A 14,650-nucleotide genomic window follows, 5' to 3' on the forward strand; every position below is an offset into this window, starting at 1 on the left:
AAAATGGTTCAAAACAGTATTTACAGAAAAATGACTCTTTATTATATATCCAGTGTTCATCAGGTCCACTTCCTTTACAAGTATTGTGATCCCCTTCTAGAGGGCATAGGCCAGATGCTGTGAATCCCATTGGCTTCCACGGGGGAGGAGGGAATTCTCCCTCCTTTGTTAGCATTAGGAGGAAGATGCTAAATCTGGGAATCAGTGGGCTCATGAATTGTCCCTTAATTCAGCCCTGCAGTACCAATAACACAGGGGCAGCAGTGTGTTGAATGAAAACATGATTTACTATTAATAATAATATTAACATTACCCTCATTATCCACTCATGGCTTCTCCTGCAGGTGTTAGTTCCAACTGTGTATTAGTCAACCACCTCATTTGTGCGGAAGTCTTCCCATCTCCTCCACCTTAGCCCCCCCCCCCCAGCCACCCTGATTTAACAGCCTAACCATAAAAACAGATTATTCTCATGCCCCCTGTTCTCTACCAATTACCGTACCTCCATAAGCACTGCAAACAGGTTTATCTGCCCAGTTGCTCACACTGCAGTGAGTACGTTTCCTTGTGTGTGATGCGCAGAAGCAGGAAGAACAATGGACCTATTCATTCCACACAATGTCAGTGCCCTAGCTTGTGTTTGCTGGCTGCAGGCATTGACCCAACCTGGTTGCAATTGGCCTTAATCCATAGACAATCCAGGTTGCTTTTATTGGGTTCTGTCTCAGGCAATTGAATTACAGTTGCACTTTACCAATAAAACAAGGTTCCATTGAATTACATGTTACAGGAACCATGAGCTACTACTCAGTTGTATTAATACTAGACATGCATCATAGTACACATAATATTGGCAAAAGTGATGGGAAGTTGAATTGCAGCAGCACTTCTTCATTGGAGCTGTGGCTTGTCAGTCAGGTTTGTCTGCCACTCTCTCTAACTGCATGTTCCACCCCTGTCTGACCCAAGCAAGATAGCTGTCCAATTACTACAAAACCTATTGGAGACCTCCCATTGTTGCCAGGTGTTTTAGATTCATACCAGCATCTGTGGCAAAGGCACCCCTATCCACGATGAGCTGCCCAGCCGAGACCAACAAACAGAGTGAGACATTACACCTCTTTTTGTTTTGTTTTTCAGCTCAGTGTATTTCATCTTGGTAATGGAGCCTCTTCGTGACTCAGCATTTATGGCAGGTCTCTACTGTTTCCTAACGCGAGTTTAGGCCGAGGAGGCATTTCAATGATGATTACCCTCAGACACGAAAGGGGATTTTATGAGAGAAGCTTGGATATCTTGACAAACATAAGCACACATCATCTGAATTGTTTTCTTTCTCAGTCTCTCAGAAAATATTGCCAGTTTTTTTTCCCCCTGTCTCATGAAATTACAAAGACAAGAACAAAGGGTTGTCTAGCCGGGATGGCAGGCGAGCAAGGCCGTAATGGGTGATACAGCAGGAGCACGACAGACAAAGTTCTCAGTGCTTGGAAATGTGACAGGTGTCTATGAGAAGAAGTAGACCTTGAGAACTTCTGGTGAATCTGAAGGTGGATACCAGGACTTTTACATATCTTGATCTCCACAAAGCAGCACCCCTCTGTTCTGTTGTGTTTAGAACAGCATATAGATTGCATCGCACAGTGTGAATTTTGTTCGAAATAATTAAATCCAGCAACACAGAAAGAAAAAAAAACATAAAAAGCAACATGCCATGTAGCCTATACACTGCCTCTGATTTGACACCTAACCATTTGTAAATTCATGGACTCACTGAAGCTATGGTGCTATGGGAGCTGTGTTTTGATAACTCCTTTTGAGGTTTTGTCTGCAAAACCAACATTTGTTTTTGTCTTGGAATATTAGACCATTTGAAACTGTATATCATGAATTCGTTTTTCAGAGTTTCTCTGAGAGGTGTAATACATTGTGCACTTTCACTGTCAACAATTTCTCATAGACAGAATCCATTAGATAAGAAGTTGTATTCCATTGTAGTGAGATGTGCTACATATTTACTGAATCTGTTCTCTATCCAACACCCAGCCGTCACAGTGGGTGTGTGGTGCAGGAGAAACTGTGGTCGTATCACCTCAGAGATAAGAGGCCTAGTAGGATTCAGAGAGGTACATCTGAACATGAGACAATCTGGGCCACTGTCCAAACCTGGGGGTGAGAGTCTGAACCAGAGGAGCACTAAGGAGAGCATTTCCCATGTATGTTAGCTTGTTTTATAAGACCCTCTCTCGTCTTCATGTTTGCACTACTTCATGGAATAATTTTGTCCTGCACATCATTTTGAACTCATTTGACTTAGGGGGTTGTTTAGCTTTAAAATTCCAACACTTGTCGTTGGTTGTTAAACTTTTTTAGACTACCATTTTATAGCTGAATTTGAACCTTGGGTTAAGTATGCATCTGGGCAGCCCAGCAGTAGGAGGAGGGTAATGTTATAATGTTATAAACCTCATGTCTGTTTAGCACAGCCTATCGTACCTTAAACTGGGACAGTAGCCAGACATCTCAAGGGGATTGGAGTTTTCAGATGTAAATTAAAGCTGGTCCCTTGACAATAGAAAAGGCTAGTGTATCAGACTCATAAATGAGATGAACCATCACCTTCCAATAAATAACAATCACAGTGCTGCGTCGTGGGTATGTCGCTGTAGATCTTATATCGAGTTGTTAATATTGCTTGGAACGGCCAGGGCAGCTCAAGTAGCCTCTGCCCAAATGATTGTCTCTTCTACTCACGCCTACCAAACTCACAACTATGTCAGATAATCCATGCAATGATAATCAAGCACTGTGTTTTAGTCCACGTTTTCAGCCCAAATCAATAGACATAGTGAATCAATGCCTCAGGGGTCTATATATTTTTTTTTAATATACTGGGTACAGGAATTTACAAGGTCTCTCAATACTTTGCTGCTCTTTCACCATATCCCACATTGTCCTTGGTATAACAGTGTCATACATATTTTGGAACAATGCTTGATTTGTGGGGGGACTCAAAGAATGTCTTCCTTTCTGTTTCCCAGAGAACCAGATCCCTCATGGTTTCCCTACCATAGACATGGGTCCTCAGCTGAGGGTGGTGGAGAAGACTCGTACAGCCACCATGCTGTGTGCGGCCAGCGGCAACCCTGACCCTGAGATCTCCTGGTTCAAAGACTTCCTGCCTGTGGATATAAACAGCAGCAATGGACGCATCAAGCAGCTTCGCTCAGGTATGGTGTTATATACATTGCTGAATATACAATATATGTAGTATATTATATATAAAGGATAAATTATAACATATTGGTTTTGAGAAAATCCCAATCAAATTTGCATACGACACATGTCGAAATTAATTGTTAAAAAAAGTACATCCGATGCGATTTTCTACCGTCTGTATGCTAATTGACCTTTGCGAAAATGAATTTGTGACCCCCCACAGTGCAGAAAGCAAATCATCTCTGTGCCCTTTACTTAAAATGAGCCTTAAGCTCTTCTTTAACATGCACTGGGCCTAGAGTCATTCCAGCCTATGCTGCATTAGCAAGGATCCAGTCTGGCAAAAAATAATCGATTGGGGTATGTGTTCATGATGCTGGCGCACTTGATAAATAAACAGCTCAAGCCTGACCCTGGATCAGATGGAAAAGCGTGAGTCAGAATGATTAGTGGCTTTTGACCGAGTTCAAATATTTTCCTCCTATAAATCCACCTCGTTTGGAAGGGTGACTCACATGAGTCAGAGTGATCAGGTCCAGCTCAGTGTGGAAGGCTTCACTCCAAGTCCAAGGGTTAAGATTCACCTGTTAAGGAGTAGCCTTGCACATGTGAATGAGCGACATTTCTTAGTTTAATTTGTTCACACACAGCTATAAATATCACTTTCCTAAATGTAACGCTGACCCTTGTCTCTACATCATCATAACATCTTAAATAAACAACTCTCATATATAACATATACAGTAGCTTTCTAACCACTTGACTAACCCTTAGTATTCTTACATACACTTCAGTGTATATCAAATCTGTGAATACTGTCATTCGTTTTCCTTATCCTTTCACTCTCTTACTAACTAATTTCTCCAAACTTGTTTGCTTTCAAATTACCTTCACCTAGGGGGTACACCAATTAGAGGTAAGGATGATAAAGTGTGCTGAAGAAATGTCCCCTCACATCATTTCCTGTCAATGTCAGTCTCCTTCCACCTCACCAGCGCCATACCCGCTCACTTGGCCCTGCCCCCCCCCCCCCTCGTCTCGTCCCCCCTCGTCGTCTAGCCCATCCTCTGTGTGCTGTGTCTCCTCTTTCACAAACAAATGATCACCAACCCTGACGTTAGTTTCTGGGTAAATGGACCTAGACCAGGCAGTCAATGTGGTTGTCTTGTAAATGAGCCTCTTCATGACTTCTTGGCCCTGGGCTGGAAATGAACCTAGACATTGTTAACCCCAGGAGGCAAACACCCTTTCCCAACTTCTGCGCTTACCTTACTAAGAAATAAGGTGGGACATTTGGGGCTGTAATTTAAAGGCCACTGTTGCAACAAAATAATCAACATCTCTGTTATGCAGTCCCACTAAAATTGCAATAACATGATTTGCATACAGGCTATGTAGCGTCTACCCTGTCACAGGGAATGGAAGTCTAGCTGAGATTGTTAAGATGGAAACGTCAACCTTTTTTTAATGGAAATCATCCCTCTTTCCCTGAGTTGAGGTAGGATTGTTGTTGAGCTACAGTGAAGGAAAGGTGGACATATAAAGAAGGGGAGTTTCTTGCTCCCTTGATAAACATAGCCAGTCTCTGCCCTTCAATATTCTGCAAAGTATTATTTAGGATTTATTTTGCAAGTAAATTGCAAAATTGCAAATTCCTGCAGATTCTCCTGTGTATCGGCAAGGTAAAACAGTCACCTTGTGAAATGGAAGCTGTTGTCTATATTGATACTTTTCTGATATCCATACAGCACAATCTTCCTGGTTCCCACCTCAGGTAGTTCTACTATGCATTCATCCCTTTAGAACGGTGCAGATTGACAGATTGGTGACATTCAGCATTAGTATGCAGGTGCATGCTGACGCTGAATCAGTCCGAGATGAGCCGGGCATGCGGAGCTAACGTCTTTGCAGGATCTGTTGTCATAAGATCTGAAGTGATATTATCTGATGTCACGGCCCCTCCTTCCTTCCTTGTCTCTGACACCAAGACCTCATCTTGCTCAGAGTCTTTGGTTGGTGCTGAATCTGTTTGTTACATCCATCTCATATTGCATATCTGGTTTACAAAACGTACCCTGACATCCTCGTATCAATGCTTGTCAACCTTTGGAAATGCATGATGTTGGGTTATTACTCCACGTGTTGCTTGTAGCAAACTGGTAGATAACATATGTTATTGATATGATGATCACAATGTGTCATAGACTGTCTACAGTGCACACAATAAGTGTTAAAATTGTGCTATGTTTGGGGGTTTTCAGGTAAGTCTGTAAAATGTCACTGTCAGAAAGGCACTAAGGCTGCTGGTAGCATTTTCCATTTTGCTAAAATATTTATTGGTACCTCAGTCAGTCAACTATTCCAATTTTAGCAGAGGCAGGAAATCCTGCAACTAAGAACACTGTACTGTAACGTCATAAAACATATTCTGAGCTTTTGTTGTTTTTGTAAGGAACAAGATGTTGGTCTTTAAAAAATGTGTACTTCTATGTGGATTGTGACTGTGGATGGAACCCTTTCTCTCATTGGGGCCTCTTTGAGAAATGGTTAGCCAGTAATGGAAGTACTTATCGATCTTAGCACTTTATTTGTACTTAATCAAGACCTGATTCTATTCAAATGCAAGGCCATTAAACTAAGATTGAGAAAGGGATTTGCTGGACTAGTCAGCCAACTGCCTCTCTCAAACTTTGCAGGCTCTTAAAAGGAAAAGAGTAACACGAAAAAAATGTTTTTATGGTGTTTGTGCTTTTTTTTCAGTCGGTTGTTTTCATAGTCAGGGGGCAGACACAGCTGTGGTGATTAATTGACCCCATGTCATGGGCTTGACATGAGTGTCTCGCCAGCTCTTTTCATTGACACAGCCAGGCAAAATATGTTGATTTGTGGACACTGTAAACCTGCAAAATCAGCCAAGTGCTTGTGTTGTGGTAGTCATATTCCAGATAACTCAAACTCCTTATTTATAGCAATTAATCATAAAAGTCTTGTGGGCTATTTGGCTTCAGGCTTTTTCCTCTACTGTAGGATTCAACATGGCTAGCTTATATTGCATGCTAACTCCACCCTGTGACCCTTATGCTGACCTGGTGCACCTCTCCTCCACAGGGGCACTGCAGATTGAGAACAGTGAAGAGATGGACCAGGGGAAGTACGAGTGTGTTGCCATGAACAGTGCCGGTACTCGCTACTCCGCACCTGCCAATCTCTACGTTCGAGGTAAGATTGTGTGTTTGTTTGCTGACACTAAACAACAGTGTTGCCCCCCTGCAGTGCTGAATCACAGGTGTCCCCCGCCCCACAGGAAGTCTCTTCAACTCCACCTTTGTGTTTATTCACTCTACAATATACTCTCTGCTTCATTATCTTGACAGTATGAATTTCAGCATTGCTGTCTAAATGTCACCTCCACCCGGTCCTGACCCTGACACTCCTTCCATACCAGATTCATCAACTAGGCTAACCTCACCCTCCTGTCTCTCTGCCAGCTCCCCCAGGTGATGCCTCTGTGAAAACAGCTGCATCGAAACTGTTTCCGCCTCTGACAGTAAAAACATGCCAGAGGTTTCTGTTTTGACTGTAGCGAAGGGTTTTTGTTTTTTTTCCCCCTTCTGGAGCATGTAGTGTCTGGAGGTAATGAGCCGATGGAGAGGACAGAGTTGTGTCACTGATGTTCGGCCTGGTAATAAGGTCGATTTTCAGTCAGCCAGGAAATATGCTACTGGGACTGTTTGGTGTCCATCAAAACGCAGAGCTGGTGGAGGAATGGTTAGGACACATCTTCTCTTAGTGAGCGTTTATTTTGAGTAGAATTTGAGTTTGCCTAGGCAAGAGGAAATGACATGAGGCTGAACTCCCTTTGTCGTAAGACAAAGACTTGAGGTATTTCTTCTCATGCAGGTAGGTAATTACAGTCCTAGTGTGGCCTGGCGCCATCATGGCCTCACGCAAGTCTGTAACAGGGCCCATACGCTGTCAGCCAAACGTCCAAACAGTCTCTAACTCATCCCCCAGCAATGCCTTTGGAAAGATAGGAACCAAGCCAAGCGTAACCTTTTTAAAAGTGCACTTGTCTAGGAGACAGAACAAAGGCACCTAGTTGTAGGCTTTTCACTTTGACTTTGTTACAAGTCCTGAAATAAGGGAAGCTAGGCTGAGAATTTGGCACTCTGAGAGTAGGAAGAATAGTTTAAAGTTCCCATCTTCAAACAATATAGATTATTGATATCTTGTATGTTGCTTTGTGTTTTTAGTTGTAATTTAAGGGAATTGTTCTTGCTCGAGTTCAGGTTGCTGGAGATTAATTGTTTTTATAGAAACGATCAAAGTCCCCGGACACCACAAAAACTTTTATAAAATAATGACATTCATTATATATGCTTGGTTGTAGAGGTGAATGGAAAATAGAAAAAAGCAAAATGTTGCAAATGTAATATGTGATGACTAGACCATGGAGTTCTGACAGCCCCTTATCAGATGTGTTTTTTCTTGTCTGTTTTTGTCTGTATATAATGTGTAATGATTTATACCTTGCCAGAATATCTGTTTCAATACTTCTTCACAGTAATACAGACATTCAAGCGACCACTGTTCCGACATCTGAGAGCCACCGGAGAATGATATTTCATCCGCTCACATTTCTGTGTGTGGGTGGGGAAGGGAGAGAGTCTGCTCATGGATTCATTTTATTTTTCCTCCTTTCTTTCATTTCTGTCTGTGTATGTATTTCTTCTTTTCTCTGCTCCTCATCTATTGCGTGTGTGAGCGTGCTGTTGGTCAGCTGCTGTGACCCTCTCTAAAGGAGGACTCCATCACCGTGGGGAGAGTCACACCCACCGTGTGATTTGGTGGGAGAGCTCGTTTGTCAAGTGCTTATCCCGCAATCGAGAGATGTCAGCCTCTAGCTGTCTGCAGTCCTTCATGTGTCCATGTGACTTGTCAACATGTCGCAGAGGATGGAGTGGGCTCGGCTGGGTTCCATTTGACGTGTTTTCATCACATTTTGTGTGTGTGTGTTTGTCTGTTCCTGTCTATAACCTCCATTGTACCTTTACTGAATTTCGAGGTTTCGAGAACACCCTACGTTTTCACTGTGTTTGTCTTTCTCTCCATTTTGTCTCTCAATTCCATTGCATTCGCCCATCAAAACAATTCATCTGCACAACTCAGGCCAAAGGGAAGGTTGGTCATTTTTTTGTCATTATGCCACAGTACTGTGTCAAACCAGCCCTTCGACAACCTACTTTGGAGATCCGGAGTTCCAGAACGAGATGTGCTGTGCTCCACCCTTACCCTGTGCTGTGATTGTTTTTTGCTTTTATCATTTCAATCGACTTGCATGCTTCCATCATTCATGCTTGCGTCCTTCCTAACCCTGTCCAGCAGCATGCCATTGTGTCCACAAGTCTGCCCCTCCCTCTACTCACACCTTATCTAGCCTTCTTTCTATGTTTTGAAATCACTGGCATATGTACAATATCTTGTAGGTACAGCCTTTCCCTTCAACGTAGCCTGTACTGCAACTACTGTGTGGTGCAATAGATTACTCAGGCATTCAAGTAGCAACAGGAGCCTCCCTGTTGAGAGATGCGGGTATCAGAGCTGCCAATGCCAATCACATGGGATTATGTCTGTTTTACCCCTGTGGCCCTCCTCCGCTTTGAGACTGGGGGAGGTGATAATGAAACATGGAAGAAAAACTGGTGCTTATTTAGCATGTTACAGTATGTGGCAGTACAAAACCCCACAGCCAGTCTCAATGCCTTGTCTTATGTGGTACCGAGGTCCCATTTTGATATTACCTGTACTGCAACCATTTTTCTTGTCATTGGTATTGTGTCAGCAGTGGATGATGAGCTGTCATGCTAGACCAGAGCTGTTTCCAAACAGACCCTAAACTTGCAAACCACACCTGTGTGTGCTTGTATATTGATTGGCTAAACAAGTTTCACTTTCCTCTGACACTTAGTCAAGACAGAGACATGTACAGGTATCCAGACAGCAAGCAGGCAGGCAAAGGAAAGATACTCTGTGGTTTTGATAGAGTCCTGAAGCCGTCTCTCCCAAGCTCTCAACGGGAGGCGAATATCCAGGGGAATCGATAGCTATTACCTGCCCTCTAGTCAATTTGTTCCCCAGCTTTTCTCCAAACTAACCGCATACACTGAATTATTCACAACATTAAGTGTTCTTATACACAGAGCCATGGACGGGCAGCTCTTTGTATTGTTAAGCTTTTGAAACCCTGAGAGACTGTGTTTGTGAGCATTAAGAACATTAAGGCCTGTTCTGTTTCCCTCAAAAGTATAGTTTTCTGTAGGTAATGTACACTTCAGTTAATGCCCCATTAGTTAGAAAATGTTCGCAGTGAAAATGTATCTGAGTGTATCTTATGCAGTCTGAAAGGGTATCTTATGCAGTCTAACCCCCAAATCAGACTGGACGATTCATCTTGTTTTTTCTATGTCTCCCATCTCCCCAATGCACGCTGCCTATGCTTGAGAATGTATACCCTTTTCCAGCACATAACTGAATTCTCCTGAATGTTTTTGTGTTTTTGCAAGTGAAAGGGTGACCCCCAGTCTGTACCTGTAAACCTTGTAATCATTGCTGTTAGCCTTCTGGACCATTTGCTCTGCCGGTACATCCTGCGTCTTCTTACTGTAGTACTCCGCCTTTCTTGACTCAACACTCACCAGCTGTTATAGCTGGTGTGATGCTGTATGAACTAGATTCTGGAGATAGTTGTGTTTTGGCATCCTATAAGATGCTTTTTGAAATGTAAGTTGATAACTGAAGTAGAATATATTTACTACAGTAAATATAAAATGACTAAATATACTACAGCAATGAAGGCTGTTCAGTATATTGTGATTCATGTATTTCAACAAGTCTAATATTACCTGTCTCTTGGGAGTTGTATTCACTACACATCACACAAATAATCATTTTATTTCCATATTCACTACTCATGCATTGTTATATTTTTTTCTCATGACATCCAAAACTGTCATTGCATTGAACAACAGATTTTTACCCTAATATGTACATACAGTACTTTGGCATGGGGAGATTCACTAGTGAGAGCCAGGTTTCCCTAATTATCAGGCTGTTCAGAAACCCTGTCTTTCCCTGACTTGAATCTCAAAAGGTGCTTTTGTGTTTTTCCATTCCACCACATAATGAGGGGAGTAACAAGCATAGCTGTAACGACGTTCCGGTTCAAATTAGAAAAGGGAGAGAGAGGGAGAAGAGAAAAAGAAAAGTCACATTTGAAAATCCATTTTCATGGGGACCGGTGCAAAAAAGCAATTACAGACCGAGTCATTTTTCCCAGGGAGACACCGAGACGCTGTAGTGCATTAGGGGAAACAAGCTGTAAAAGTTCTGGGGAATAGTTTCATGCCACAGTGTTTTGAATACATACAGTATGACCAGTGACTGTGATAGTAGGGTACTCATGATTAAACTGAAACAGGGGTTTGGTCTAGCTTGCTGGCTCTCCACAAGCAATGTTAAAGAAACCGAAGAAAGGCCCGCTCTGTTCTTTGATTCAATGCATAGAAGGGCTGTAACTGACTGCTTTTAGGACATGTATTTCATATGCATATAAATTTAAAGTTTAGTTTAAAGATCTAAGTGGATACATCTAGATTTTCTATTTTTTCCTTTTTCTTTTATTTCTTTTATTGTTGTTTTTTTTCTTGACAAGTTACTATGTAAATGTTGCCTGCCTGTTTATTCAGAGGCAGCTATTTAGTATTGCATTCAGCCTCTGCATCGATGGTACCCTATTCCCCAGCCCTCAATGAGCCCTTCTTGTCTCCATGGGAACCTCTTTTTAATGTCAGCCTATCTGCATATCAGAGCTACGAAAAGTGAGAAAGAGACAGAGAGAAAGAGACAGAGAGAGACAGAGAGAGAGAGAGACAGAGAGAGAGAGAGAGACAGACAGAAAGAGAGAGACAGAAAGAGAGAGACGGAGAGAGACGGAGAGAGAGGAGAAAGACAGGCCAAGCAGAAGCGAAACAGGGAGAGTAGGAATCAAACAATAGCGTTTCCACAGGGTCTCTCCCACTGTCAGAATGATGCAAGTCTCACCCCCATTTGACACTCTGACAAAAGACGGACAAATATAGAAGGCCCCAACAGCTCAGTGTTACATTTGATTGCGCAAAACCCATTTATTTTTTGGTCAAGGGCAAAATACATTTACACAGTTGTGGTTTGAATTTTAAGCAACTTCAGTCTCCCGTAGAAAGTTAACTTTCTTATGTAATGCTAACACACACAGACCGATGCTCTCTCTGTCGTGTGTAAACCATGTACAGCACGATACTTTAAGGCATGTATCCAAATCCAGAGCGGCTCACTCTCTCCCCTCTCCCTATCCCCCAGTGCGCCGTGTCCCCCCGCGCTTCTCCATCCCCCCCACCAACCACGAGGTGATGCCAGGCGGCAGCGTCAACCTGACCTGCGTGGCAGTGGGCTCCCCCATGCCCTACGTCAAGTGGATGATGGGCCAGGTGGAGCTGACCAAGGAGGAGGAGATGCCCGTGGGACGAAACGTGTTGGAGGTCACCAAAATCCGAGAGTCAGCCAACTACACCTGTGTGGCCATATCCTCCCTGGGAATGATCGAGGCCACCGCACAGGTCACAGTCAAAGGTGAGAGGTCGCTGGGTGGGTTCGGTTACTTGGTGTTTTCTTTTTCGTCCTTTTGTGGGGACCATTCTTCCGTACTTGCGCTAGCATTATCAGAAACTTGCCCAGAAGCATGTTTCGAAATAGTCTTTTTGATTGTGAAGTATTTAGCTATAGGAGGGACTTTCTGAATTGAATTGTGGGTATTGGGGCTGAAAATGAGAGGCTTTGGGAGCACTCAAGATTATTCTGGCTGTGAGTGTGTACCCAAACCAGATGTCTGCACTGCTATGTGTGTGTGTGCATGCGTATGTGTGCTGTTTGAGTGTGTGTATGCTGTCTGTCTGCCTGCCCAGCCTCTGTTATCTGCCGTTGTCTGTATTGATCCCACTTCGCACTTAGCCGGTCAATACTGAGAATGTCACAGTCATTTATATGGACTGCTGCTATGCAGACAGACTTAAAGACACAATAGACGGCCTCTCTTTTTTGTTGCTCTTCATCAGTTTCTATGAATAGAAGTCAGCTCTGCAATCTTCTTCTGTCGTCAATGATGGCTTAGTATGCCTGGACAATTCCTAATCGTCATTCGAAATGATAGTGGCAAAATGTTCTTTGACAATATACTTTTAGTATTAGTTTCTCTGATTAAAAAAATGCTCTGTGATCATTGCCTATGTCACCACGAGACAACACAGTGGAGTTTTCAGGCACATCTTTCTGTTCCGTAAGGCGCCAGAACAGCACAGACCTAACAGTTGTTTCAATCATCTTAGGCGTACGTCACATGTGTATCATTCTATTTTGTGCACCTCAACATCTCTCTTCCTACCTTCAGCCCTGCCCAAGCCCCCCGCCTCGCTCATCGTCACGGAGACCACCGCCACCAGCGTGACGCTGACGTGGGACTCGGGGAACCCGGAACCCGTGTCCTATTACATGATCCAGTACCGAGCAAAGGTGTCCGACACCGGCTTCCAGGAAGTAGACGGCGTGGCCACCACGCGCTACAGCATCGGCGGCCTCAGCCCCTACTCCGAGTACGAGTTCCGCGTCATGGCCGTCAACAACATAGGCCGCGGGCCGCCCAGTGACCCCGTGGAGACTCGCACGGGCGAGCAGGCCCCCTCCTCGCCCCCCCTGGCCGTGCAGGCCCGCATGCTGAGCGCCAGCACCATGCTGGTGCAGTGGGAGCCGCCCGAGGAGCCCAACGGGCAGATCCGGGGGTACCGGGTGTACTACACCTCGGACATGGACGCCCCCCTCAGCGCCTGGCAGAAGCACAACACGGACGACAGCAGGCTGACCACCATCTCCAGCCTGACCACGGACATCACCTACAGCCTGCGCGTCCTGGGCTTCACCTCGGTGGGGGACGGGCCCCCCTCCGACGTGTTGCAGGTCAAGACCCAGCAGGGAGGTGAGGGAAACACACAGCAAGTGTGTGGGTGTGTGTGTGTGTGTGTTTGTGCACTGGCATAAAAATGATTGTTATTCTCTTGAGTTCTGCACTGCCAGCCCTCTCTAAATCGAGGTATTGTTGAGGACAGTGTCATGTAATGGCCTTTCCTTTCTCTGGCAACAACCTTGGTTTATGGCCCTGTCTGTCTGTCTGTCTGTCCCTTTGTGTACAGTTCCTGCCCAGCCGTCCAGCTTCGAGGCAGAGGCCGAGCTGGACACACGCATCATGCTCACGTGGCTGTGGCCGGTCCAGGACTCCATCACCAAGTATGAGCTGCAGTACTGGGAGGCTGACTCTGCCAACAAGGTAGGTCGTGTGAGCCTTGGAGTCATTCTTTCTCTGTGTCTCTCTCTCTCTCGCTCGTCTGTGTCTTTCACACAAACACAGAGGGAGTTTCACAACTGAGTGTGAGGTAGCAGACAGATGAATGGCGCTTTTTACCGAGCTATTTTACGATGCAATTTCAAGGAATGGGGTGTCCGTGGTTTGAGTCACGGCTGCAGTATTAGAAATACAGCCTCTTGTGTGGCTGGAGATAAAGATTTGGCCTATATTGACGGGCAGCGCAATTATCCTGGACTGCTCCTCAATGTCAATGCCTGTAATAACCTCCTTGGTCCGTATCTGGACTGGAAGAAAAACTCAGACAATCAATATGCAATGCGAACAGTTTTACCTTGCACAAATGTGTGTTTAATACCTGTTTAATATAAGTGTGTATGCCTACACTCCACTTCACTGCATAATCTTTTTTCAAGACCAATATTTTGCTGCAAACATGTTCCACAATTTCACAACACTATCATCAGGTTGGAATAATAGACCATGGAGTCTAAGACTGGTCAAGTCTGCTTGGATAACGAGTGTTCCAACCTCTTGCAGATCCACGTGACCTTCAACCCAGATGGCAAATATGCGGTGGAGGGCTTGAAGCCTGACACGCTGTACCGCTTCTCCCTGGCAGCCCGCTCTGAGATGGGCCTGGGGGTCTACACCCAGCCCATAGAGGCCCGCACAGCCCAGTCCAGTAAGTCTCTCTCTCGTTTTCCTCCTCTACAACTAACAGGTCAATTAGTATGTTTTGGTGGCCCATAACTGACAGCTACACAGTCAGAGGAGGTTCTTCCAGGTTAGACTTGGGGTAAGGTATGCCCCAGAAACGTCCACCACCTCTCCCTCCCTCACTTTGCCTCCCAAAGCCCTCTCCCTCTCCTTCTGCCTGACTGCTCTCTCCTTCTGCCCCTTGAGGGCTGAAGGCAACAAGTAGCCCAAGGTACAGTAGGTTCAGTGTGTCCCTCCCTGCATCCAGAAACTCTTTTCTAGTCA

At 44.5% G+C, this 14,650-nt stretch overlaps 1 protein-coding gene across 5 annotated transcripts in view; it reads left to right on the forward strand.

Moving 5' to 3' along the window:
• LOC124472688 (receptor-type tyrosine-protein phosphatase F) overlaps positions 1-14,650 on the forward strand; it is a 112,129-nt gene that overhangs the window by 58,288 nt on the left and 39,191 nt on the right. For all 5 annotated transcript variants that reach the window (XM_047027661.1, XM_047027660.1, XM_047027663.1 and 2 more), the window contains exons 5-10: positions 3,042-3,230; positions 6,328-6,438; positions 11,617-11,886; positions 12,701-13,282; positions 13,497-13,630; positions 14,207-14,351. In XM_047027661.1, coding sequence (XP_046883617.1) covers positions 3,042-3,230; positions 6,328-6,438; positions 11,617-11,886; positions 12,701-13,282; positions 13,497-13,630; positions 14,207-14,351 — 1,431 coding nt within the window. The remainder of the gene's footprint in view (positions 1-3,041; positions 3,231-6,327; positions 6,439-11,616; positions 11,887-12,700; positions 13,283-13,496; positions 13,631-14,206; positions 14,352-14,650) is intronic.

Source organism: Hypomesus transpacificus, chromosome 10 (assembly GCF_021917145.1).
Source record: "Hypomesus transpacificus isolate Combined female chromosome 10, fHypTra1, whole genome shotgun sequence".
In the NCBI taxonomy this organism is placed as follows: Eukaryota; Metazoa; Chordata; class Actinopteri; order Osmeriformes; family Osmeridae; genus Hypomesus; species Hypomesus transpacificus.